General features: G+C 52.3%; 4 protein-coding genes across 4 annotated transcripts; 2 read left to right on the top strand and 2 right to left on the bottom strand.

Moving 5' to 3' along the window:
- Positions 1-573: 573 nt before the first annotated feature.
- On the bottom strand, positions 574-5164 carry TMEM234 (transmembrane protein 234). The gene is made up of 5 exons (XM_082832420.1): positions 5136-5164; positions 4695-4846; positions 3826-3892; positions 1245-1337; positions 574-965 (listed from the first exon to the last, which is right to left on the bottom strand). The coding sequence occupies exons 1-5, from the start codon at positions 5149-5151 to the stop codon at positions 871-873; spliced, it is 423 nt and encodes a 140-aa protein (XP_082688546.1). The 5' UTR covers positions 5152-5164; the 3' UTR covers positions 574-870.
- On the top strand, positions 5150-13454 carry EIF3I (eukaryotic translation initiation factor 3 subunit I; the record flags this gene model as incomplete). Its single annotated transcript, XM_082832419.1, is given in 12 exon segments — positions 5150-5221; positions 5223-5273; positions 5361-5453; positions 6736-6823; positions 7122-7187; positions 8344-8493; positions 8581-8708; positions 11506-11616; positions 11724-11813; positions 12132-12205; positions 12921-13013; positions 13143-13454. Coding segments are annotated over 12 exon segments (1098 nt in total). The 3' UTR covers positions 13225-13454.
- Positions 13454-19915, bottom strand: LOC309957260 (myotubularin-related protein 9-like). The gene is made up of 10 exons (XM_082832418.1): positions 19666-19915; positions 19376-19484; positions 19078-19203; positions 18789-18962; positions 18082-18308; positions 16588-16749; positions 16259-16400; positions 15958-16178; positions 13913-14064; positions 13454-13831 (listed from the first exon to the last, which is right to left on the bottom strand). The coding sequence occupies exons 1-10, from the start codon at positions 19848-19850 to the stop codon at positions 13701-13703; spliced, it is 1629 nt and encodes a 542-aa protein (XP_082688544.1). The 5' UTR covers positions 19851-19915; the 3' UTR covers positions 13454-13700.
- A 3838-nt stretch (positions 19916-23753) lies between these two features.
- FAM167B (family with sequence similarity 167 member B) lies at positions 23754-25010 on the top strand. Its single transcript, XM_082862210.1, has 2 exons — positions 23754-24098; positions 24721-25010. The coding sequence occupies exons 1-2, from the start codon at positions 23838-23840 to the stop codon at positions 24949-24951; spliced, it is 492 nt and encodes a 163-aa protein (XP_082718336.1). The 5' UTR covers positions 23754-23837; the 3' UTR covers positions 24952-25010.
- Positions 25011-26635: the final 1625 nt, after the last annotated feature.

Below are 26635 nucleotides of genomic sequence, written 5' to 3'. Positions count from 1 at the left end.
GGGCTCACAGGGTGTGCTGCAGCCCCTCAGTCCCTCTTCTGCCCCTAAACCCACAGCCCAGCCTCCTTTCCGCTCCGAGCAGAGCAGCCCAGCCACAGAGGCCATTTCCTTATGAGGTTCTCTGGCCAGAGAGATGAGTAGCCAACGGAGCTTCAGGGAAAGAACACAAACTGGGGAGCGGGTCGTCCCAATAAAAGAATACTTACCAACCTCCATCTGTCTACTACACATTTATTACAGACTTCCGCTCCCCTGGCATTGCTCCATACGTTGGGGTCTGGCAGTGCGGGGGCCCATAGATGTCGATCTGTTTGAGAGGGGCCGGCACCCACCTCACAGGAGGGACAGGCAGGGCTAACAGCAAACTCCTCTCCCCAACGTCTGCTGTTCTTATGCACCTTCCCCTCAGTTCCCTCCTCAGCCAGCCAAGGCTGAGCCCTGGAGCCCTCCTGTTTGCATTTCTGGCTCAAAGACTGAAGCTGGCTCTCTTCTTGCGGCTGGAGTTCTGCGGTCCACCAACCAGCTGCTGGGATAGTCTGGGTCAGGCACAGGAATAGTGGCAGGCCTGGGGCCTGACATGACAGCAGAAAGTGTGCTGCTGGGACAGAAAGGTTGCTGAGGGTGAGGGTGCGTGTGAAGTCTCTTGTGCTAAATCCGAGCAGCAGGTGAACAGCACGTGGAAGTTACAAAACCCTTTCACTTTTGTTCTCTTATTATGATCCATGAGGTAGCTATTATCCCAAGAGATGAGGAAGCTGAGGCTGGGGAGTGGAGGGGGGTGGAAGGGCTAAGTCCGCATGCTCACTGCCTCTACCTCATGGCCCAGGGGCTTCCTGGAGACAGCAGAGCCGGAGGGTGGCCTTGGTCCACTCAAGGCGTAGATGGTGGCCCCTGGGTCTTGGTCACTGAGCTTGTGATGCAGAGTGTAATTCCTGCCACAGTGAGCACCATGCCTGCGAATGCTCCTGGGATGATGGGCAGAAATTGAGAGGCTCTGAGACCAGCCATGTCAGTAGGAGCTGGTGCAGGGCTGAGGGAAGGGCTCAGACAGGGTCTGTCCCCAGACTACCCAGGGGAAGGAAACTCTGATGGCCACAAGGAAGCAGTGGAGCTGCAGAAGAAAGGGGCAGGATCGGGGAAGATCCTCTCCTCACCGGGCCAAGGGAGATGGCTCTGGAAAAAACTAACCCAGGGGTGTCAAAGCCCAAGTAGTGGCTCCCCAAACTTGCAGTGGCCAGACTTACGTTTTCCACCAATATCTTCTCCAAGGACCTTCCCAACAATCAGTGTAAAGATGATGGCCAGAGAGTTACTGATGGGCACAGCTAGGGTCAGATCTGAGTGATCAGAATGAAAAGAATCTCTGAGATGCAAACAAAAAAATGTCTTTCTAGGCACAAAACACTTTCATTACATCATCAAGACAGTCTTTTAAAAAGGGTATCTCATGACCCCATTTTCCAGATGAAATCACAGCAAAGCCCAGGATTCAAACTCAGGTCTCCTGACTCTAAATTCAGTGCTCCCTCAGGATTCCAGCATGAAGACCTCAACTATAAGGTCTGGGACCACCTTGGTTTGCTGGTAAGGATGAGATCTTTGCACTCAAAGAGAACTTCTGAGATCTCAAGGACATCTGGACAGACAAGTACCCAAAACCCATAGGATGCAGTAGCTATTAACACCAAACACATTCATCAAGTATACATTATGTGCCGGGTGCTTTGTGCACACATCTCATTAATCTTCACAAAAACACTGCAGGAAGAGCATTAGCATCATTCTGCATAGATAAAAGAATCAAAGGCTCAAAGACATCACGTAAATTGAGGCAAATTGAGGATTTAAACCAAGGTCTGCCTGACTCCAAAGCCTGTGCACTTATTGAATCTATTTAGATGGATAAGGACAAACCAAAACTGCAGGTGAAGCACATTTTGTTTCTGTTTCAGCTCAGACTTGGGCCTTACGGAATTACAGAAGAGAAAAAAAGTCAGCGGTAGGAAGCCAGGTACAGGACAGGCCCCACAAGGCTGGGCCTTAAGTAGAGGCCACCACAGTCCAGGGTCTGTTCCTTAGTTTTGAAGCCCCGAGGGACTGACTTGCAAGAAACAAACTTCAAAAAGACTAATGGAGTTAAGAACACTGTTAACTTAAAATTTATTACACTTAAATTTTGTACACCTAAAGCTTTTTAAGAAGATAGATTTTACATTAAGTGCTCTTAAACACATACAAAAAAACAAAACGGAATCAGAAGCTGAGTTACTAGTTTACAAGACTCATAACTGCCAGGCAGACTGTGCATGTTGGCTTCTCAGCACACTCTTTCCCAGCCCTCCCGGGCCTCACCTGCTTCAGGTAGCGGAGGAGAGAACCGTGCAGCCCCTCAGCCCCTGCGAGGCCCCACCGAGGCTGGCATTAGCCATCCAAGAAACTGACACAACAGCTACCTACTCAGAGCTCCTTCCTTAAGCTTTCACACTTTACATCGAGTGCAGTGGCTGCTAAAGTCTGGTTTGCAACAGTAGATTGGGGAGGGAAGCAGCATGGTACAAGGGAAGAGCAAGGGCACTGGAGTGAGGCTGACCCAGGTTTCCCTATGTCACCTTGGTTAGGTCATTCAAACACTCTGAGCCTGTGCCCTACATGACAAACAGTGATAGCAGGATAACAACATCACCTTACAACAGGGTTGTAAGATGAAATATGATAACATGTGTATATCCTTGGCTGAATGTATCCTTAATAAACAGAGACCACTGTTCTGATTATTAGAATGGGTGGGCGTTAAAGGATACAGAGTAGGTGGTGAGATAATAGGATCCTAAAATTCCAATTTGCTCAAAACTTGGTAAATGGCTAACTGCAGTCAGCTGACCAGAGGGCTTAGCATTCTGGGCAGCAGGGAGTGCCAGAGGCTTTCAAACTTTCCTTTAAATGAAGTCTTACGAGAAGCCCAAAATATAAGACAGATGAAAGCGGAGTGACTCTAGTTGAAGCTGATGTGGCAGGTCTGGAGGTCGGCCTATCCGCTCACCCTCCTATGGCCTCTGAGGGGTTTCCCAGGGCTACCTGGGACCCAAACTTCTGTCAAGTCTCTGGGGGGCCTAGGTGAGACTCCAGGAGAGGTGAAATTCTCATAGCAAAGTTCAAGAGCATAAACTTTAGTAATATGTGGCTTCAAGTCCTTCTGCACGGACATGCAGTGGGACTTAAAGAGAGATGCAATAAGTTGCCCAAAGTTCTGTAACTTCATCTCCTAGGTGGAGACAATCATGCCTACTTCATAGGGCTGAGATGAGAATTTTTTTAAATGTGAAAACTAGAACAGTATCTGACGCAGTAGAGGGCAGTCAACAACAGTGGGGGAAAGGCAATTTATGTTTATTGAGCTCCTCCTGGTACAGTGCGCACCAGGTACTCTGCCAAATGCTTTTCATACACTGAATTTAATGCTCTCAGTGTTATGAAGCCAGTTGTAAAAAATCAAGGTTCAAATAAGGGACTTGCTCAAGGTTAGGCAGGTAGCAAGCAGTGGAAGCAAGAGTGTCAAAGCCAGCCCTTGGCACAGCAAAATGAACCTTCTTTCTTCCTCTGCCACTGCATGAGACTGCCAGGCTTCAAACCAACTCTCGTGCCTGGCAGCATACTCATAACCAGCCCACCGTGCCCTACTGCCCAGAGAAGAGGGTGCAACTCGGGAACCAGAGACAGGGGGCTCTCCCTCACTCATGGCAACAAGGTGTTTTAGACACCCTCCCCACAGTGACTCTCCAGGTGGCCTCCACCACTAAGCATAGTAGTTCTAACCCAGAGACCTACCTGTTGATGCCAAGGTGAGGTAGTAGAGAAGGGAGCCACACTGGTTGAGGGAAAAGGGCAGCAGGTACTGGAAACAGAAGAAAACTGCAGTCAGTGTGATTGCTTAACTGAGCAGTGCTGCCTTCTTTGAGCTTTGAGATATGCCTTTCCTCGGAGGGAGGGGTAGCTATAAGGGCCTAGGGCCTAAGCTCTCTGAAAAGAACCCTTCCAGGGCAGAGGGAACGTCACTGAGTGAATTCCATGCCTTTGCCCTGAATGCCCTCCCCCTCAGCCCTGCTTGTTCCTATCCTCCCCATTCTGCAAGTCCCTGAATGCCAGTGTTACTCTCTCCAAGAAGCCCTCCCCTGGTCCCCTAGCTCCAGCCTCCCTCCTGTGAACTCACGCAGCACTTATCTGTACCTCTCTCAAAGCCCTTAGCCCTAAGAGACGGTTGTGTCTATGTCTTGTCTTTCCCACTAGCCTAGACTGGCAGCGTTGGGGTCAGAGGTAGTTCTCCATATCCTGCCTCCCCAGGGCCAATTTGAGCCCTAAGCCCTCCCTCCGGAAAGGTCTGTTGGAGGGATCACCATAATAAAATATTAATAATAGCAGCTCAAAACATCATAGATTTGGGCCCTAATTATGTACTAGGCCCAATGCTAAGTGCTTTATGTGCCTCACCTCACTTATTACTCACAACTGCCCCATGAGATGGTTACATTATTCCCATTTTACAGATGAGGAAACTGAGGCTCAAGGCAGACAAGGAATTCATCCAAGAGCTTCTAGCGAGTAAGTGGTGGAATGCAGATTCTGACCCTGACCTGTTTGACTCCAGAGACCAAATTCTTAGCGGCTACGTCCGAGAAAGGGGTCATTCACCGACGCACCTCAGTATTCAAGAAGAGGGTCTTCGTCTCCTGCAGCAACTGCCGGGCCCAGGTCCGCTCATGAACCTGCTGCAGGTGCGAGGAGGCCCGCTTCAGCAGCGGCTGTGTGCCACCCCACAGAGCGGCCACCAGCACCAGAGCCAGCACCTGCCCTGGATGGAGATGCGAGTGACACTCCCTCCCCCGCCGCGCCGCCCCACCGCACGGCCCCAGCCCTCCTCCGGCCTCCCATCCCCAGCCCGCCGCCCCTACAGCCCTTCTTTGCTCTCCAACGCCCCGGGTGTGATTGGCGGGTAGGACAGACCCCGGGAGGCCGGGGAGGTGGATCCAGGAGCCCAGGTTCGGGATTGCAGCAGTGGTCGGGGTTAGGTGATGGAGGTGGAGTAGAAATGAATTCCGGGTGGGAGTCTGGAAGCCTGGGGAGGGGCGGGGCCAGCCTACCCAGGGTCGCCGCCATGGCAACGCCGCTCCGCTCCACTTCCGGGAACAAAGGGGCGGAGACCCGTAATCCGGAAGTGGTGCCAAAGCCTCTTCCGGTTCTGCTCGCGTTGCGTTTTTCCTCGCGTCACCGACGGCATGGTGAGTTCCCGTGAATTAGAGTTGTTGCCCTGGGGGTCCGGGCCGGGGCCGATTCTGGGCGCTGACACTCCCGTCCTGTCCCCACAGAAGCCGATCCTGCTGCAGGGCCATGAGCGGTCCATTACTCAGATTAAGTACAACCGCGAGGGAGACCTCCTCTTCACGGTGGCCAAGGACCCGGTGAGCGTCGGCCGGAGGGCGAGCCGCCGGGACATTGCGGAGGGGGCCCGGGAGGGGGCGACTTCATTCTGCCGGGGCGAAGGGTGGACAGGCCAGTTTTGCCGCGAGAGAGAACCCAAAAAGCGCCCCATTCTGAGAAGTAGGGAGAGACTATCCCGGGATTAGGAGGGCGAGAACATTAAACCTGGAGAGGTGGGAAAGGACTCAGTTGTTGGTAGAAGGAAGGACTAGCCGGGGAGAAGAAAAGCAAGGGACCTTGTGGAAGGGGAAGGGGGACGAGGGTCAGCTTGCTCAGGGAGCGGAGAGGAGACCATTCTGGGGAAGAACAAAACTATTCTACAAGGATAGGGGAACAGACCACCTGAAGAAAGGGAAAGTTGATCCTTGGGTGGCGAGGGACACAGAGGCCTTAATGAAGATGTCCTTGGTATCATTTCAGTCAGCCCTTTCCTGCCGCTCACTGACTGCAGACAGCCCCTCACAGTACTGCCTTTTGAGGCACCTCCATATGGAGGAAGTTAACTCGAGTGCCTAAAAGTGAGGGCTCTGAAACCAAACAGACCTGATTTGAATCCTGAGTGCTCCGTTCACTAGCAGTGTGACTTTGAGCGTGTCGTTTAACCTTTATAAACTTAAAAGTGTCCCTTCTTACAAAATATGGGTAGTAATAGTGCTTCTTTCTGGGATTGTCTTTAAGATTAATGAGATTATTCAAGTAAGGAGCTTAGTGTGTGTGAATGCCTATTTAATGTTAGTCACTTATATTTTAAATTCCTTAGACAGCATTTTATTGGAGCTACCCTTTGAAGAAGGCGTTACTATCCTGACCATTTTACAGATGGGAAAACTGAAGTTCAGAGGGGAGAAGCACTAATTTTGAGATAATACAGTGAGATAGTAGCAGAGCAGGGATGGGAACCCAAGCTTCCCTACTACCAACTGCTCCCATTTGGACAGAACACCAAAGCTACTGTTTTGCTAGGCTCGCACCTGACTTGACCTTTTATTTTTCTGAGGGTTTAGGAGTCTGGGAAAGGGCCAGTATAGTGGCAAATGGAGACTTTTTGCAAGCCTCCTGACTCCCTTGCTGCTTACCTGTGGGAAGGAGGAGAATCCAGGAGTTGGTCTTTTTACCAGCAACCTGCTGTTTCCCAAGAGATGAGCAGGAGAGGGCAGAATCTGGCCTAGGTAGAGGCTGCTGGGGGCTCCTGGGGCAAAATAGGAGGCCGTTGCTCTGCCTGAGATGCCTATCACCCTGTCATATTGTCACTGACACCTCCAGATTGTCAATGTATGGTACTCTGTGAATGGTGAGAGGCTGGGCACCTATATGGGCCATACCGGAGCTGTGTGGTGTGTGGACGCTGACTGTATCCTTGTCTTTGCTCTGAGTCTGTGCTCCCAGGGTCTGCCAGCAATGGAGAGGCTGCTGACTTGGAGTTGGGAGTTTGGGTTGCTCTTGTGGGTCTAGAGAATGATGCTACCTGCCTCCTTGCTCTGTTCATTGGTTGGGGGAGCATTTAGGACAAGTTCCAGTTCTGGATGAGGAGGTTAGGATGAGAGAAGAAGGAAGGCTCTCTGGTGCTGAACAGGGAGGTGATTCAGTTGGCCTTCCAGGAGGACAAGGGCTCGGGTGAACTCTGTCATGCTTCTTAACACCCTCTTCAGGGGACACCAAGCATGTCCTCACCGGCTCAGCTGACAACAGCTGTCGTCTCTGGGACTGTGAAACAGGTAAGCCTGAATCCTTCACTTTTACAGCAAACAGTGAGGACCTACAGGTTCTGGGTAAATAGAGATAAATCCAGAGATGGTTCTTAGTCTAGGGAAAAAGAGACAGACAAGAAAATAAAGAAGACAGAGGAGAAAAGAGGCATACAGTGAGATATAAGCCATGTTAGAGGAAGCAAAGAGCACTGTGGAAGGCCGGAGGTGGGCAACTGAATGCCTGGAATGGGGGTGGGAACAGCCTGGGAAGGTTTCCCAAAGTAAATATCATATGAGCTGGGGCTTGAAGGATGAGAAAGAGGTCATCGCTCTGGAACATGCAGGAATGAAAGCAGGGCAAGTATCATATCCAAGCCATCTGATCTGGCGGGAGTTCCTGCTTCTTGGGGAATGAAATAGACAGCAGTGGGGAAGCTGAGGCAGGCTAGGGCCAGAACAGGCCTTGAATGCAAACTCAGGAGCGTGGCTTTGTTCTGTAGGATTTGGCATGCCATGGAGGTCCCTGAGCAGGGAAGAGCGTGTTTAGCTTTAGCAAGCCCAGATAGCAGTGGGGAGCATTGGAGGAACAGACAGAAGACAGGGGAGCCTATTAAGCTGCTGCATTTAGTAAACGTTTACTGGTAATCCAGATCTCCCAGGTCTTTGCTGGGCACTGGGGACACACAGAGAAATTAGAGCAGGACTTTGCTGTGGAAGAGTGCATTCTGAGGCAGAGACAGATAGAATGCAGTCCACTGTGAGTGCCACAGTGGCAGGTGTCTGAGGAGGGACTGTGGGGAGAAGTTAAAAGACTTGAGCCAAAGCACAGCAGTGAGGAAAAAAGTGGGGGAGGGCACTAGAGTCAGTAGTGCAGGAGAAACAGTGCAACGTGACGATAGGCAAGTGTATTTTTTTGTTTGTTTTGCTTTTAAAAAATATTTATTTATTTGGTTGCACCAGCTCCTTAGTTGCAGGACGTGGGCTCCTTAGTTGTGGCATACGAACTCTTAGTTGCAGCATGCATGTGGGATCTAGTTCCCTGACCAGGGATAGAACCCTGGCTCCCTGCATTGGGAGTGCGGAGTCTTATCCACTGTGCCACGAGGGAAATCCCAATAGGCAAGTGTAGAGAGAGTCCTCCCTGCAGTGGGCAAGGGCTAGCCCACACTCTGCCTGTCTCCAGGGAAGCAGCTGGCCCTAGTCAAGACCAATTCAGCAGTCCGGACGTGTGGCTTTGACTTCGGGGGCAACATCATCATGTTCTCCACGGACAAGCAGATGGGCTACCAGTGCTTCGTGAGCTTCTTCGACCTGCGGGATCCGAGCCAGATTGGTGAGGCGGTGCTGGGGTTCAGGACTAGAGTTGAGGTGAAGGGCTCGACTCCAGAGCCCAGGGCCTGACATCTGCTGCCCCACACAGACAACAACGAGCCCTACATGAAGATCCCGTGCAACGACTCCAAGATCACCAGTGCTGTTTGGGGACCCCTTGGCGAGTGCATCATTGCAGGCCATGAGGGCGGAGAGCTCAACCAGTATAGCGCCAAGGTAAGGGGGTGGGTGAGGCCTAAGCCCATCAGAATGATTCTCTATGAGAGGCAGGATAAGCCCAGTGGTTAAGAGGGCTGGATTCACATACAGATTTCACCCCTTTCTCATTATGTGATCTTGGGCGTATTACATAACTTCACGGAGCCTATTTATCTGTAAGATGTTTCAAGGATCAGATGACATCAGGTGTTTGAAAAACTTGTCATAGAGTACTCAGGATATGTTACTAATGATCACAGTTAAGCATTCTCCTGCCACTACTGAGTGCCAGGCCCCATGTTAGCCTCTGAGGACAAAGAAGTGAATCAGACATGGGCCCTGCCCCGGGGGAGACAGACTGGCAAACAGCTAGCACGTGGGTCAGATTGTGAGTTTTGCCACCACAGAGGTCTCAGCTAAGTACAGAAAGTGCCCTCTATCACAGAGGAGGTGGCATGTACATTAATCTGTGAAGAATAAATGGAGCTTCAAGCTGGAAGAGAGGAACCAGGACTAGATAGTTTGCGGGTCAGGAGACAAAGGAGTTGTAATTTTCCCTTAGGCAGGAGGTAATCTTCAAATGGTTATGGATGATCAGGTTTTCTCTTTAGAAAACTCTCGCAGGCTAGTTTGGAGAATGGACATAAACTCTAGGCAGTAGTCATGGGGATGTGCACTACCTGACAGTCAGGAGACGTTCAGAGGTGACTGATGAGATGGACCCACAAGAGCAAAGGGTAAAGTCCAGGCTGTCTCAGATTTCAGTTGTGGGTGCCTGGGTTTCTGAAGAATACTGGACTGTAATACCATATAGTTAGTCAGTCACTCAACAAGCACTGACTGTGGCCCACTAAAGTACCAGGCCTACCTGCAGGAAGGGAATGGGAACCAAGGGCAAAGACATAAATAACGCTTGATGATAGCAAACAGTGAGCTGATCTGTGCCCCCAGATAGGCCTGACTGCAAAGCTGGTACTTGTTCCCTGAAATGTAAGAGCCAGATACGTCCCTACCATGTGTCCAAATTAATGGAGGAGACAGAAATACATTCTTCCCTCAGAATAGGTGAAAGTAACTCAGGAAAGGAAATGACAGTCTTCTGAGGGTCTCTGTTTGAGGCCTAATGCTTGAGGCCTTTTAATCATGTAACAAATGTTTACAGAGCACAGGCCAGGTGCCTGTCATTCAAAGTCAGTTAAGACCCAGTCTTACAGTGGCCCTTGACCCGGAGGGCTTTTTTTTTTTTTTTTTGGCCACGCCATGCAGCTTGTGGGATGTTAGTTCCCGGGACCAGGGATCGGCAGTGACAATGCCAGTGAGAGGCCGAGTCCTAACCACTGGACCGCCAGGGAATTACCCCTGGGGGCTTTTTTTTTTTAATTAATTAATTTTATTTATTTATTTTTGGCTGCGTCGGGTCTTCGTTGCTGCGCATGGGCTTTCTCTACCTGTGGAGAGCGGGGGCTACTCTTTGTTGTGGTGCGCGGGCTTCTCATTGCGGTGGCTCCTCTTTGTTGTGGAGCACGGGCTCTAGGCGCTTGGGCTTCAGTAGTTGTGGCACGTGGGCTCATTAGTTGTGGCTCGCGGGCTCTAGAGCGCAGGCTCAGTAGTTGTGGCGCACAAGCTTCGTTGCTCCAAGGCATGTGGGATCTTCCTGGACTAGGGCGTGAACCGTGTCCCCTGCATTGGCAGGCAGTTTCTTAACCACTGGGCCACCAGGGAAGTCTGCCCTCAGGGCTTTTAATAATCTTGTTTTCTAGATAGAGAAATTGAGGCACAGAGAAGTTTCATTTGTTTGTTTTTGGCCACGCTGCTTGGCTTGCAGGATCTTAGTTCCCTGCCCAGGGATTGAACCCGGGCCCTTGGCAGTGAAAGCGCAGAATCCTAACCACTGGACTGCCAGGGAACTCCTACAGAGAAGTACTTTTTCTTTTTCTTTTTTTTTTTTTTTTGCGGTATGCGGGCCTCTCACTGTTGTGGCCTCTCCCGTTGCGGAGCACAGGAGCACAGGAGCACAGGCTCCGGATGCACAGGCTCAGCGGCCATGGCTCACAGGCCCAGCCGCTCCGCGGCATGTGGGATCTTCCCAGACTGGGGCACGAATCCGTGTCCCCTGCATCGGCAGGCGGACTCTCAACCACTGCACCACCAGGGAAGCCCAGAGAAGTACTTTTAAGGGCAGACTCTAAAACTCTGTACTACATAGTCTAGCAGGTTCTTTTAGTGGGAAGGGAAATCAGGAGATGAGATGGCCTTTTGAAAAGAGCTAAGAAAAGGATGGACGAGCAGTGGTCCTCGTGAACTGTGACCAAGACCCTACGAGGGAAGGAGATGCGAGTGGATTCTGCCTCTGACTGGTTTTAGGATCTCCAGTCACATCACCTCTCTGAACCTTAGTTTATTCCTTTTAAATTTTCTGTTAAAATACTTCATAGGATTGTTGTGAGGATTAAAGGAAATAGGTGTTGCTCAGTGCTTAGCACAATGCTTGGCAAATAGTAGCCATTCAATAAATATTTGTTGGAATGATTAAACGGAAACTTCTCTACTGTTACATGATGATTAATTAATAGGTCTGTAGATTTGTCACCATAAGTGTGTGTTTTCCTAGGTAAACTAGCAGTGTTTACAAAACCTGCACACTTGGGCCAGGTTGGGCTTGGGAGTGGGAGTAAATGTTGATTCAGGGGACACTGAGGCAGCCCCAACCCAGACCCCTCCCCTTCATGGAACAAGAAACAGTCCAGAACCCTGGCTGAGCAGTGGGGTAGTGAGGATCAGGTTGGTCAGAGCCTCACTCTTCTTTCTTTTGCAGTCTGGGGAGGTATTGGTGACTATTAAGGAGCACTCCCGGCAGATCAATGACATCCAGTTATCCAGGGACATGACCATGTTTGTCACTGCATCCAAGGACAACACAGCCAAGGTGAGCCCAGGCAAGGGGTCTGGTGGGGCTGATCCCACCCTCCAGCCTGGCTCTCGACTTCCCCCCAAGAAGGCTCCTTTTACAGATTTCTCCCCTGCTTTCTCTAGCTCTTTGACTCCACAACCCTTGAACACCAGAAGACTTTCCGGACAGAACGTCCTGTCAACTCAGCTGCCCTCTCTCCCAACTATGACCATGTAAGGGACCCCACCCAAGCTTCTTGCTAAAGCCTCAGAATGTTTCCAGGATCTAGTTGTTTGTCTAGCAATTAAGAAAAGATCTCTGGGGGAAAATGGTGTCAGGCAGAGAGGAGACTCTCAGAGCAGCAACAAGGCTGAATGATTGGGAAGCCCCAGGGGACAGGGTAGGAGGTTGCTGAAGGATGTTTGTTCCTTACCCTTAATATATTCCTAATCTGATGTGGGAGATAATTAAAGGCTTATGGGGTGGGGGGAAAAACAGAAAATGGATTTGCCTGCCCTTTGGGCCTGTCTAGAGTTTCTTCTTCCCTTCAGGTGGTGCTGGGCGGTGGTCAGGAAGCAATGGATGTAACCACCACTTCCACCCGGATTGGCAAGTTCGAGGCCAGGTAAAGGGGGAAGGAGCTCTTCCAAACTGAAACTTCATGAAATGTCTTTCATGATGGACACAAATCATAAAACTAAAGAGACTTTCCTTAATTCATTGGCTGCTAGGAAGTGCAGCCAGATTTGTGGCCCTTCTGTGACAAGTGTATAATATAGCAGTTAAGAGCATGAACTCTTGGGCTCGCTCTGAAGCTCTACACATCACTGTAGTTCTCTGTGCCCAATTACCCTTGACTGTATAATGAAGACAGTGATAATATACTTACCTCATAAAACTGTGCAGATTAAATAAATGACTTGGGCTTCCCTGGTGGCGCAGTGGTTGAGAGTCCGCCTGCCGATGCAGGGGACACGGGTTCGTGCCCAGGTCCGGGAAGATTCTACATGCCGCGCGGAGCGCTGCTGAGACTGCGCATCCGGAGCCTGTGCTCCGCAGCGGGAGAGGCCAACGACAGTGAGAGGCCCGCGTACTGCAAAAAAAATAAAATAAATGACTTAATAGTTGTTAAGCTCTTAGAGCACTGCCCAACACATAGTAAGGAAGACGTTTGGGTCCAATCTTCCCCCAACTTTGTCTTGTTCTGTTCACATTCATTTCCCCTTTTCCCAGTTTCCCCACTTTACAGTTTGTGTTTGGGGAGTGGTACCTCTCGACATGTTTTGGAAGGAGATGGAAAATGAATGAACTGTCACTTCCCACCCCGCTGTCTCCTCCAGGTTCTTCCACTTGGCCTTTGAAGAAGAGTTTGGAAGAATCAAGGGTCACTTTGGACCTATCAACAGTGTTGCCTTCCATCCTGATGGCAAGAGGTAGGGTCCAGTGAAGGGAGCTGAGCTCAGCCCTGGTCTGCCTGCCTCTGCCCCTTTCCCATGCCCTGCCCCCTAGGCCTGCCTCCCCCAGGGCAGGCCTCTGACCGAGCCCTGCCTGTCTCTTTCCAGCTACAGCAGCGGTGGAGAAGATGGTTATGTCCGCATCCACTACTTCGACCCACAGTACTTTGAATTTGAGTTTGAGGCTTAAGAAGCCGGATCTCTGGGAATTCCCTGGCCATCCAGTGATTAGGACTCCGAGCTTCCACTGCACACACACACCACAGCACACCACAGCACAGCACAGCACACCAACACACCAACACACACACACACACACACACACGCACGCACGCACACACACACACACGCCGGATCTCCATATGGGCCAGGTTCACAGAAGGCTTTGGACTCTGAGAAATAAATTAGTTTGGAAATAAATGGTTTCTGGTCAGAAATTTCGTCAGTTTCAACACTTTCCCTTCTTAGTGATGCCTCAGCAAGCTCATACCAATCATGGATACCTTTATTATTTGGACCTTCTCCCTACACTTTGGACACTTCAAACCTGGAACTTCAGTATTGTGGGCTAGGCTGGGTTGCAGGCACCGTCATTCAATGTCCAAAGGCGCTGAGGGGCCTGGAGAAGTTTCAGGAACATCTCAACCACCATCCAAGGACCAGTACTTAGGGTTGGGGCTCAGAGGCTGAATCTGTTGGCTGATAGCCTTCTGTCTTCTGATCTGTTGCTATTTGCCACACCTTCTCCCATGCTACCTCTGAAGGCTCAGGTGGATGGGTCCAGCGCAGAAACAGGCCTGAGGAAGAGGAGGAGGACAGGTAAGGAAGCTGAGCAGAGGGGAGAACTCCCCCAGGGAGGAGGAGGGAGAGGGGGTCACCTTGCCACAGTCGCAGGCTCTGGGGCTCCACAGAGGGCCAGATGGCCAAGGGATTGGGGACGTAGAGCGGGTTCCGGAGTTTTCGTTGCTCTTTTGGCTGATTGAGCCCAGACCACAAGGAGTGTGTTCGAGTTCTCACTTCACACAGGCATCTGGAGGGGGTGAGAGAGTGAGCTTCCAGACTCAGCTATGCCCTCTGGGACTCCAGGTGAGGGCGCTGGTTAGTAGGGTGACAGCTCCCCCAGGGCAGTGATACCCTCTCCCGCAGATGACAGTAGCCAGTCAGATCCTGAACTGTGCACTACAATAAAGCAGGAACAAGACAAAGTCCTAGTTCTTAAGGAGTTCTGCTTAGCCTTGCTTTGAAAGGATCAGGGAAGGCTAATTAAGAGTGTGCCATTTGAGCTGGGTCTAGCAGCAACAGTTCACCAGGTGTGCAAAAACATGGAAATACTTAGGGGGAACTGCAGGAGCAAAAGCAAGAAAGTGGGAAAGGGCCCAAGGTGAATATTGATAGGTCTAGACTGATGAGTTAAAAAAAAAGGATGAAAGTGGAGATAATAAGAGCAGTGAGGAAGCTGTTCCAGTGGTCCACGTGGAAAGGAAAGTCTGGATTAGGGTAGTAGGAGGGGCCTTGGACAGGAAAGGACTAAGCTAAGAAATTCTTAGTAGAGGGACTTCCCTGGTGGCGCAATGGTTAGGACTCCGTGCTCTCAATGCAAGGGGCCCAGGTTCGATCCCTGGTCAGGGAACTAGATCCCACATACATGCCACAACTAAGAGTTCTCAAGCCACAACTAGAGCCGGCGAGCCGCAACTAAGACCTGGCGCAACCAAATAAATATTTAAAAAAAATAAATTCTTAGGGCTTCCCTGGTGGCGCAGTGGTTGAGAATCCGCCTGCCGATGCAGGGGACACGGGTTCGCACCCCGGTCTGGGAAGATCCCACATGCCGCGGAGCGGCTGGGCCCGTGAGCCATGGCCGCTGAGCCTGCACGTCCAGAGCCTGTGCTCTGCAACGGGAGAGGCCACAACAGTGAGAGGCCCGCGTACCACAAAAAAAAAAAATAAATAAATTCTTAGAAGAAAAGCTAAATATGAAGGATGGGGGAGAGGGAGGTAAAAATAAGTTTCTAACCTGAATGATAGGCAGAGTTAGTAAAAACAACATGGTGGAGAGGAGGCCACTGGGCAACAAAAGATAACTAAATATGAGCTCTACCTTCTTAGCAGTGAACCTTCCCTCCCCTCATCTCAGTCTGATGAGAGAAAGATGGCTAATGGGAGCTCATTGGTGGCATATGCAACAAGCCAACCAAATAATAAAAATGACTACCACTCGTGTGCCCACTGTGTGCCAGGCACTGTGCTAAGCACTTTCCATATTTTAACTCAGCTAATCCTCACACATGCCCCCACCCCACCTCTAGGCTATTGTGACTATTATGATTCCTTGCTTGCTACTGATGAAACAGATTCAGGGTTGCTTTTGATCGCCCAGCAGGTGAGTGGTGAAGCCAGAATTTGAGCCCAAACAATTTGACTCAGCATTCAACCTCTATTGCTTCACTAGAATCAACCCTGCAAAGTGGTAGAGAGCCCCAGAAATGACTTTGGCAGCAACTTTCCCCTTCAGTCTTTGTTTTTAAGCTAGGAGTGCACTTGTTCTTGGCTATGGACAGAGTGGGGGGTAGGTCTGAAGGATTGGCCATAGACCCATTTATTTCGGGCTTTGCATAAGTTAGGGGGAAGTGTGAGCTCTGGAGGTAGGATAGGAGAGGACACTCCGAGTTTTTCTAAGAGAGAAACTCGTTTGAAAGGGAAAGATGTCTTTTTTTTTTGGCTGCGCCTTGGAGCTTGCGGGATCTTAGTTCCCCAACCAGGGATCGAACCGGGCCCCAGCAGTGAAAGCGCCAAGTCCTAACCATGGTCCACCAGCAAATTCCCGAAGATGTCTTCTAAGAAAGTAGGCTGCCAATGCAGCAGGTACCCACCCCTGTCCTGTGCCTGCCCTCTGACCCACCTTGACACCCCCTTAGCTCACCTCTCCTTTTCACTGTTGCAGAGGAAGGTGCCGAAAGGGGAGGCATAGGAGTGATCAAACAGCGCCAACAGCATCCCCTCCCCAAACTCCAGCGACAGCGGGAACTGGCGGCCCAGCTGCCACACGCAATCCAGGAAGAGGAGAAAGATGGGTGCCTCGTGCTTGGGGCGGGTGTGGGAGAAGGCCGAGTGAGCACAGCGCAGCTGGAAGGGGTGGCCGGCCTGGGGAGGGGGCAGAGCGATGGGCACAGGAAGTGGAGATTCTGGATGGAGGGCTAGGGCTGTGCTGGGCGGCCGCTTACCTGGATCCACTCTCGCTCTATCAGTTCCTGGAATCCAGCCATGGTTCGGCTCAAGGGGTCTAGGATGAGTTGGGCCAGTGAAGTCACTAGCAGGGTGCTGTCCGTGCCTTCGGCCCCATGCACCAGGATGCAGGCCCCTTCCCTGTGGGCCCAGGGCTTATCAGCAGTGGCCTGTCCTTCCCTGCCTGGGGTAGCCAGGCCAGGAATAGAAAGGGCCCATTTGAAACCTGTATTTGCTTACTGAGATGTGGTTTTGTGCCCAGACATTGAGAGCCCTGCCCACCCTGCCCTCTTCTCTTTCTTGTAGGGTGGCGAGGGGGGGCCCTTACCACTCCATGCCCTGGGCTGCTAGGCAGGCTGTGCTTAGTGCCTCCTTCACATGTGACAGCCAGCGGCAGCCATCTAGTCGACTAAGCCAGCGGTCCATGCTCTGCTCCGGGTCCCCACAGGCTTCCATCAGGCGCACGAAGCTCTCCTGTAAGGGCCGCCCCCTGCACAAGTGGGAGTCTGGTCATCCCTTCTCCAGCCCAAGCTCTGGTGAGCATAGCCTAGGAACAAATGCTCCAGACCAGTGAGGGAGACATAGAGCCCTCAGAGGAGCCCACCTGACAAGAGGGACACAGGGTCCTTTGGAGAGCCCACCTAATCTGATGGAAATGTTTCCCCAAACTTGAGGAGACCCAAGACCCTTTTGGGAGACCTAGTCTGTTGGGGAAGCATAGCAATGCCTGGGGAGGGGTCACATAGCCCCCTGGAGAAACAGAATGCCCTGGGAAACCCCAATTCGGTGAAGGTGTCACAGTACCCTTGATGTACCCTAGTCTGATGGGAGCAACACAGTACCCCCTGGGGAGAACCAGTCTGACAAGAGAAACACAATACTCCTGAGATTCTGGTATCTGCTCCTACTTCCCAGGAACTGTTCTGCTCTAGATCACCAGTAACCTCCTGCCAGAAAATCTAATTGAGACTTTTGCAGGCTTGTTTAAAAGCTTTCAGTGGCTCCCCACTGCCTTTAGGATAAGCTCTGAGCTCATAATCATGGCATTCAAGACCTTTGCTCTGGCCCCTGTCACCCCTTTAGCCTCTCTACCTCCATCTCTCTTTCCCTGCCTCCACCTCACACTCCTCACTCCCACCTCACCGAAGTGCTTGCAGTTCCAAAAGAGAACAAATGACTAGGCTCCCTGCTCCTGCACACCTGCAGTGCCTTCACCTGTTCTCAGGGAAGCTTTCTTAGGATGACCTATTCTAACAGAGGGGCGCCTCTTCTGTGCTGCTACTTATCACACTGAATTCTAATTGCCCGTTTACTGCTGATCTTCCAACCATGTCTGGGCTGGCCACCATCTCAGCCTCTGTGCTGGGTCAATGTTGGCCGGATCAATGAATAAACAGAGTTTTATATTCTGGATAGGGGAGCAGTCCAATCTCAAAGCACAAAAGTCCCTCAGGACTTTCTCTTGGTTCTACCAGCACCTGGAGACAGAGGGAGCAGATAACAACTGTGCGGGTACAGCCCTCAAGGGCAGGGCTGGGACCAGTGCAGTGTGTGTGTGTGTGTGTGTGTGTGTGTGTATGGTGAGGTTGTTCCTGGAAGAGAAATTTCAGTTCAATGTAAAGAAGTGCTTTTTCTACCCAGGCAGAGTTGGGGTGCCTAGAGAGGAATGAGCTCTGTCAGTGGGGACATGCCTACCTGGCAGGATGGCTACCAGGAAAGACCTAACAGTCCTGGAAGTTCCTACAAGACCGCCCTACCCCTGCCCCCATCCGTGAAGAGTCCTGCACGAAAGAACCTAGGAGAGGATGGGAAGACCCCTTACCTCTCCAGGGGCCGGTGCAGCCGTTTCCAGCCCGGGTAGGCGGCCTTGGCCTCGGTGCCGCCGCCAGTCATGCGGGCCTGTTTGGCGGCCTGGGCCGAGCGCGTGTCCACGATGAAGCCCCGGGCCCCCGGGCGAGCCTCCGCCAGCACAGCTCGCAGCAGCTCCTCGTCCTCAGCGCAACGCAGCTTCTGGGGCCCGGTCAGGGGCTGGCTGGAACGTAGGAGCACCTGCGGACAGGGACTCAGCTCGGAAACTGTACCCACCAGGCCCCGGTTCAGGGACTTCGCTCAGGGGATCCCTAGGCCGGGTTTACACACTGGAGCGGGTCTAGAGCTGTATGGGGCGTGGGTTGGGGGGGTAGCCCAGGAGCCCTGGGAGCGTCGGACCGGGTCTGGGTGGGTTGTGGCCAGAGGGGGGAGGGACCCGCTGGGTAGAACGTGGGCGGGTCATGGGTTGACAAAAGAGGGACAAGGCTTCAGTGGGCCCAGACCAGCCGGAGGTGGGGCCAGAGATTGGCGAGACTCGGAAACCAGGGAGAGGGGCGGGGTGAGGATCAATGAAGGCAGGGTTGAGCTGAGTGGGCGGGGCCAGAATAGGGCCGGAGCCCGGGCCGAAGCCGGGCAACCAACAGGCGGGCCAGTGTAGAGAAGAGCCAAGAGGGACGCAGAGGGTCCTAGCGGCGGGCTCTGGGGAGGGGTGGGGCTCACGGTTCCGCGGGGAGCGTGGTAGTAGCTGAGCACAGGGAAGCGGCCTCCCTGGCGGAAGCGGGCGCTGCGCGCCAGGGCATCGTCGTCCACGGCGCGAGGCACGATTACCGCGCGGGGGTAACTGGGGCACAAGCTGAAGTCCTCGTTCGCCTCGCTCAGCCGCCACGCTCTGGTCTGCGGCACAGGGAGGGGCGAAGACCAGGTCTAGGGCACACAGTGAGTGCCCTGTCCCCGCTCCCCTTCCAGACCCGGCTCTCCCACATCCCCAGGCCCCCACGACTGCGCCGACCTCGCGAGCTATTCGCTTGTAGTAGCGTTCTGGTGGGTGGAAGTGCCAGGCTTCGCCCAATCTCAAGCCCTTAGGACGGTAGAAGAACGGAAAGGAGGTGATGACCGATTCCAGGGAGGACAGCGCCTGGGGAACGAAGGCAAGGGATCTGGGAAAGGTCGGAATCCAGCCCTCCGCTCCGCAGCTCCCGCCTCTCCACGCACTCCAGAACACCCTGCATCCGCGATAACGCTGGATGCTGAGTCCCCTTGTTACGGGATAGGGTAGTTTAAGTGCCCCTGGTGCAACCCTGGCGTACCTCAATGGAGCGGGCGATGTCCAGCGTCGCTTCCACGCCCTCTATGTCCAGCTGCAGCACTCGCAGGTCCTTACAGCGCAGCGTGATGGTGCCGGCGTCACCCGCGACCCTGGGGATGGATAAACTTTGGCTTAATGTCCCCTGACCTCTACCAGAGGGGAGGAGAAAGGAGTTTCTTAGGATTGTACGTTATGCAGGGGGGGCACCAGCTCCAACTGCGCTTGCCCTTCCCCCTCTCCCTGCGGAGCCATGCGTTCCCAGACTACGGGGATGTCCCCGCCACGTCTCACCGCTTCTCGATGGAGTCGACACTACGCAACAGCAGCAGCCACAGGTCTGGAGTCGGCTGGGGTCCTGGCGACAGCAGCAGGTGGTGGCCGGTGACGCAAAGCGTGCCGCGCAGCGGGGGCATCTCCGGGCCCCGCAGGAGCTCGGCTTGGGCCTGGCCCGTACGGATCAGCTCCGAGAACTCCATTCCTCCAGCGGTGGGCCTGGGACCCGGCAGAAGGACAGACTCTAGGAGCGTCAGGCGGGGTGAGCGCGGGCTCCGAAAGGGACAGGAACTGGCTGGGCAGCTGGCGACGCCGGCAGGACAGCTGTTAAGGAGGCCCCTTGGAGGAAGGGATCGCACAGTTTCACAGGAATTTCCCCCTCCTATTTCCAGCACTTCTTAGTGAAGACCCCGGGGTTAGAACCTGTTAAGGAAACCTCAATTTCACCATCTGTGAAATGGGGAGAATATTCTTGTTAAAGCCATTTACCTCCTGCCTGGGTCGCAGGAGGCACTCACATTTTTGGTTTTTTTAACTGTGGGGTGCTGGCACTCTCACCGATTAAAAAAAAATAAAGAAAAATACCGTCTCTTCTCCTGTACCCTGGTGGAAGAGGTGGAAAGGGTGGATGTGAAACTGGGAACTGTCTGCATCCTCCCCTACATCGGAGGCTGGGTGGGGGAAATCCCTTGGTCCACCTTAAATGCAAGCAGCTGTGTAGCAGGCACCCCTCCCCCACCACAGCTGGAAGTCCCTGCCTGAGGGCGCCCTCTATGGGGGCCACTTCTGGTATAGTTCTGCCCTCAGGAGCTCCATCCCTCATCACTCCATCCTTTGCCCAAACATGAATTGCCTGTACACATAGCTGGGCCCTACACTGGGTGTTGGGACCCAAGAATGGCTGAGGAAAGTTCTGTTCACAGGATTTTCAGTCTGGCAAGAGACACACTTAAGCTGGTAAATTACTAGAGTTTAAGTCTATTTGCTGGAGGACCCATCCATCCAAGTATTCTTTTATTTCTTAAACACTGATGACTATACTGTGTTAAGTGCTGATTACTAAGAAAAATAAGATGTACTCCTGCCTTTAAAGAGCCTTCTGGTCTACTAGGTTCCAGGCTTCTGTGTGTGTGCAAAAGCCTTCCATCAAATAATGGAATCATAGGTGCCCCCCCATAATATAACATAAAGTTGGAACTGCTCTGTGAAAGGAACCAGACATAAAAGAGTATAAATTATAAAATTCCAGTCCAGCAGCATCAGCTGGGATGGAAATTCATTAGAAATGCAAATTATTGGGCCCTACCCCAAACACACTGAATCTGAAGCTTTGGGAATGGGGCAATCTATTTTAACAAGTTTTCCAGATGATTCTGATCCATGCTAAAGATTGAGAACCGGGACTTCCCTGGTGGAGCAGTGGTTAAGAATCCGCCTGACAACACAGGGGACACGGGTTCGAGCCCTGGTCCGGGAAGATCCCACATGCCGTGGAGCAACTAAGCCCATGCACCACAACTACTGAGCCTGCGCTCTAGGGCCCTCAAACCACACCTACTGAGCCCATGTGCCACAACTACTGAAGCCCATGCGCCTAGAGCCCATGCTCCGCAACAGAGAAGCCACCGCAATGGGAAGCCTGCGCACCGCAACGAAGAGTAGCCCTGGCTCACCTCACTAGAGAAAGCCCGCGTGCAGCAACAAAGACCCAAGGCAGCCAAAAATAAATTAAAAAAAAAAAAAAGATTGAGAACCACTAGAAAGTATACAAAAAGGCAAAACTAATCTATGCTGTCAAATTAGGGTAGTATTACTGAAACCAAGTCCCCCTAAAACCAAGATTCCTTACTGAGTTTATGATTAATCTCTCTATCCAAAACTTTACTCTCTTTTATGTCGCCTCTGACTTCAATCCTGTGCTAAATGAACACTAATCAACCAGAGTCAGGGACTTCCCTGGTGGTCCAGTGGTTAAGACTCTGTGCTTCCAGGCTTCCCTGGTGGCGCAGTGGTTAAGAATCTGCCTGCCAATTCAGGGGACACAGGTTCGAGCCCTGGTCTGGGAAGATCCCACATGCTGCAGAGCAACTAAGCCTGTGCACCACAACTGCTGAGCCTGCACTCTAGAGCCCGCATACCACAACTACTGAAGCCCGCGTGCCTAGTGCCCGTGCTCCACAACAAAGAGAAGCCACTGCAATGAGAAGCCTGCACACCACAACAACTAGAGAAATCCTGTGCCCGCAGCAATGAAGACCCAACACAGCCAAAAATAAATAGAATAAAAAAAAAAAGACTCCACACTTCCACTGTAGGAAGCACGGGTTCCATCACTGGTAGGGAACTAAAATCCCACGTGCCTTGTGGCGTGGCCAAAAAAACAAAAACAAACAAACACAGAGTCAGAAGTCTAAAATTGCTGCTGTCAATAACATCATTAATGTACTGAAACTGCTATTCTAGATATCATCATTAACATACAAATTCAAGTTGTTTCTCTAAGACAAGATGAGGTAACAGCTCATCAGCCCCTAGCTGTGGACCACCTGGCCAGATAATCATAAACCAGAGACATTCTGACTCCTGAAACAACGATTAAGAAATGTCACAGGGGCTTCCCTGGTGGCGCAGTGGTTGAGAGTCCGCCTGCCGATGCAGGGGACACGGGTTCACGCCCCGGTCTGGGAGGATCCCACGTGTCGCGGAGCGGCTGGGCCCGTGAGCCATGGCCGCTGGGCCTGCGTGTCCAGAGCCTGTGCTCTGCAACGGGAGAGGCCATAACAGTGAGAGGCCCGCGTACCGCAAAAAAAAAAAAAAGAAAAGAAATGTCACAGAAACGATTACGAAATGTCACAGAAACGTCACAACATGATGGCTAATCTCAGCCTCTTTGTTCTTCCCCTGGTTTTTTTTTGTTATTTTGGGGGGTTTTTTTGGTCACACCACGTGGCATGCAGAACTTCCCCCACCAGGGATTGAACCTGTGCCTGCTGCCGTGGAAGCGTGGAGTCTTAACCACTGGACAACCAGGGAAGTCTGGTTCTTCCCCTTTTTTATTTTTTTACTTTATTTTTTATTTATTAAAAAATTGTTTTTCTTCCCCTTTTTTAAAAAAACCCCAACATTCAAAGACCAAGTTGGAGTGGAGCTGAGGCTTGGCTTTTATTCCCCTGCTTGGCTCCCTGCAATAAACCCTTACTTTGCTGCAAACACCCTGTCAGAGCTTGGCTTTTTGCACTGCAGGCCCATGAGCAAGCCCTATGCTTGGTTACATTACCCTTAGGAGAGTTGTGATAGGCCAGGAGCACAAAAGAGGCTTCCTGGATGATAGTAATACTCCTTTGCTTGATCTAGGTACCACTTACATAAGTGTGTTCAGTTTGGGAGAATTCAGCAAGCTATGTATTTATGACATGTAAATTTTTCTGTGTGTGTTATATTTCAATACAAAGTTTTAAAAAGGGAACCGTTCTGGTTGAAGCCCTGGGAGGGGCAGGGAGAGGAAGGTCTAGGAGGCCATCCACAGCTGTGCCCTTACCCTGCACACAGTCCTTGAGGGATTTCCAAGGGAACCAAAAGTTCCTTAGAATATAGCTTGAAATCATTGATCTGTCCCGACAGAGAGTCAGTGACTTGTCCAAGGTCCCACAGATCTAGCACCAGAACCCAGTTCTCCTGACTCCTGAGCCAGGGATCTGGACACTATTCCTTTGCTGAAGGGCCAGTGTCATAAGTGAGGACAGGGGGCAGCTTCTCAGCCTCCTATCCCCTCCCCAATCCCTTAACTTGGGTCTTGGGAAGAGGGCCAAGACTCGTGTGGATGATGCTTTTCTTATCCTGGAGCAACTTCCTTTCTGGGAACTGGGTGTCTCCTTCTGGGCAAAGACAATAAATTTTATCCAAGGGGCCAGAGGAGCAGGGCTTCTCCTGCCCCCACCCGGACAGGCATCACGTGGCTCCCGGGTTAGCAGTGTAGGAAAATCCCAGCCCTTGCACACTCAGCCTCCCACACCCATCTACCTACCCACCCCGACACACTCAAGCCTCCCTGACCCACCTTGAACATTCACCAGCGCACACTCCCTGCACATTTCTTTCACCCTCAGCTTCTGCCATCTCTTCCTGGATAATATTGCCAGCCTTTCCTTAATCCCAGAGCTTCAGACTTGCCCTGTCCCTCATCCCCAACCATGTCCATGGAGCCACTGAAATTCCAGGCAGTGGGTGAAGAAGATGAGGAGGATGAAGAAGAAGAGAGCCTGGACTCTGTAAAGGCGCTGACGGCCAAGCTGCAGCTGCAGACACGGCGGCCCTCATATCTGGAGTGGACGGCCCAGGTCCAGAGCCAGGCCTGGCGCAGGGCCCAAGCCAGACCCGAGCCAAGGGTACCTGGGACCATTTGCGGCTTCGACTCAATGGACTCTGCCCTTGAGTGGCTCCGACGGGAGCTGGTGAGTCTGGTGGGGAGGGCAGCCTTGCAGAGGGCCTTGAGGGCAGTCCTTAGGGCACAAGACACTGGGTATGGGGAGGGGATGAGAATGACCCTGCCTCTAGCAAATGCCCACTCCTGTGGCTTTGTCCCAGGGCTGAGGAGCCAGGCATGGACTTGTCCAGTGTTTTATTCAGGGAGCCTTGCTGAAGAAGGAGTCCATCCAATCTACTGACCTTGTGGTCCTGTGGCTCAGGGGTCAGAGTCTGCCCTTGTGGGGCAACCAGTTATAGCTGGGGAAGGCATGGCCTCCCATACTCTGGGAATTGCTATACCCTAAAGATACAAAGGAGGTACTGACCACGCTGTACAAGAGGCCAGTGTAGAATAGGTGGTTCAATCCAATATGTGCAAATATAAAAATGTCCAGCCTCCAAATTGGAGATTCCATTTAGTTGATCTAGGATTGGGCCCCAGGTACCTGTATTTGTTTAGCTTGGTTTTAGAGCAAGATCTATGAGATGGGATGGATAGAGCTGGGGTGTGAGGGTGTGGGGAGGACATAGCCAGTGCAGAGACCCAGGGTGTTGACCAGGAGGGAAAAATGGGAGGTTCAGCAGGCTCACGCCCCCTCTCGGCCGCAGCGGGAGATGCAGGCACAGGACCGGCAGCTGGCAGGGCAGCTGCTTCGGCTGCGGGCCCAGCTGCACCGACTGAAGGTGGACCAAGTCTGTCACCTGCACCAAGAGCTGCTGAACGAGGCCGAGATGGAGCTGGAGCTGGAGCCGGGAGCCGGCCTGGCCCTGGCCCCGCCACTGCGGCACCTGGGTCTCACGCGCATGAACATCAGCGCCCGGCGCTTCACCCTCTGCTGAGGGGCACCCGCGTGCCTGCCTCGCCACCCGCTACCTATTCCCCAGCCCACCTGGGAAGAAGGAAAGGAGGGGTGCCCCAGAGGAGCCAGCACCTGGAGACCGGTGTGGGGAGAGTCCGGGAGATGCTCAGAGCTCTGGGAGCTTAAAGCCCCTGCATCCTGTTGCCCCTGCTGCCCCAGATGGGGGAGGGGGGACGGTGTGGAGGAAGGGGAGGAGTTCACAGACTCCCAGGCTTCTCAATAAACCTCTGCTTCCCATCAAGGTCTCTGCAGTCATTTATTCAGGCCCAAGGTGGCTGTATGTCACTTGTTGCTGGGACCAGGGATTCTACTGCCAGAGAGAAGGCTGACCTTGGGGGTGGAGATGGACAGATGGATCCCCATCTTCCCCACAGCTCCACTTCTGTTGCTCTATCTTATCAAGATCAGAACTGGAAAAGAACTTAAAATTCTAAATCACCCCCATGGAAGGTGACTTAGGTAAATGGGCAGCTGAAGAACGCAGGATCTGGTAGACCTGGGTTCCGTGGCTGCTCCACCGCTGATTTCTATTGATGTGAGACTCTGAGGAGGTCCCTTAACCCCTGCATCTGTTTCTTTGTCTTTAAAATGGAAATGCTAATTCTCACTCCACAAGTGGTTGGATACACCTGAAGTGAGATAATGCACTGTAAGCCCTCAATAAATGTGCATTATTATGTATTATTACTAGCCCCAGTGGTGTTCTTGCTGTTGCGCTGAGGCCCAGAGATGGACTGTGAAGTGCTCAGGTTCACAGCAAGGGGAGCTGGGGCCCGCAGCTGGGACTCTGGGCTCTGTGTCATTCGGTAGGTTTTTTGTTTTTTGTTTTTTGTATTTCTCGGCTTTTGTTTCTGTGTTACCCTCTTTGTCTGACTTTCCAGCTCAGGCTTCCTCTTCCCCCCACCCATTTCCTGTCTCCCCCTTCCCTCCGCAGCTGAGGTGCACACAGCCTTGCAAACCCCAACAATGCTCTGTGGGCTCCCCTCCCCCAGCCCGCTCCCCCAGGGCAGGCTTAGGCGGTGGCAACATATTTATGCTTTCCGCCGGGTGGGATCAAGGCCCAGCTCTTGGGCCTGAGAGAGGCCACCTAGAGTTCCTCATAACGCTGGTGACCTGGCCCTCAGCCTCTGACGGGTGTCACCCTCAGCCTGGCCCCTGAAGAAAGGGAGATTGTTGACCTGTTTGCTGCTGTGACAAGGTCCCCGCCTCCTGCCTATAACAGAAGGCGCGGCCAGTCTGCTGCCTGCACCTGGGTGCCTGGGCAGGAGTGTCTGTTCTGTCTCCCACCTGTTGCAGGAGGTGGTGTCAGGCCCTGTGCCTCTGACAGGAGCTGTGGTCTCGCCTCTACCTGGTTAGAAGGGTTGCCCTACTCTCCAACTATAATTAGGGGGGTTGTCCTGCCCTCTGCCCACGACAGAGGCTGTTTCTCTGTCCCCTTTAAAGACAAGAGGTTGTTCTGCCTGCTTTCTTAAACAGCCTGTTGTCCAGTGTTCTGTCCGTAAGAGGGGTGTTAGCCTACCCTCTGCATATAATAAACTATTGTCCTGTGCCCTGAGACGGCATGGCTGTGTCTAGCAGCTGTGTGAGCCTGGTATCTATCTGACTGGAACACGGGTGTCTGCTCTCCAGTGATGTTACAGGGATGCTGTCCTCTCCTCTGACTC

Source organism: Leucopleurus acutus (genome assembly GCF_964270905.1).
Source record: "Leucopleurus acutus genome assembly, chromosome: 2".
NCBI classification, from domain to species: Eukaryota; Metazoa; Chordata; class Mammalia; order Artiodactyla; family Delphinidae; genus Leucopleurus; species Leucopleurus acutus.
This window is presented reverse-complemented; position numbering and strand designations above follow the sequence as displayed.

Bases quoted from the DNA above. Each gene is read 5' to 3' on its own strand.
- FAM167B (XM_082862210.1), top strand. From the start codon at position 23,838: ATGTCCATGGAGCCACTGAAATTCCAGGCAGTGGGTGAAGAAGATGAG. The intron at 24,099-24,720 runs GTGAGTCTGGTG...TCTCGGCCGCAG, and splicing joins AGTGGCTCCGACGGGAGCTG to CGGGAGATGCAGGCACAGGA.
- TMEM234 (XM_082832420.1), bottom strand. The intron at 3,893-4,694 runs GTGCGTCGGTGA...TTCTGTTTCCAG, and splicing joins CCCTCTTCTTGAATACTGAG to TACCTGCTGCCCTTTTCCCT. The intron at 1,338-3,825 runs GTAGGTCTCTGG...CTGATCACTCAG, and splicing joins CCTCACCTTGGCATCAACAG to ATCTGACCCTAGCTGTGCCC.
- LOC309957260 (XM_082832418.1), bottom strand. From the start codon at position 19,850: ATGGAGTTCTCGGAGCTGATCCGTACGGGCCAGGCCCAAGCCGAGCTC. The intron at 18,963-19,077 runs GTCGGCGCAGTC...CCTGTGCCGCAG, and splicing joins ACAAGCGAATAGCTCGCGAG to ACCAGAGCGTGGCGGCTGAG. The intron at 16,750-18,081 runs GTAAGGGGTCTT...CCACTTGTGCAG, and splicing joins CTGCACCGGCCCCTGGAGAG to GGGGCGGCCCTTACAGGAGA.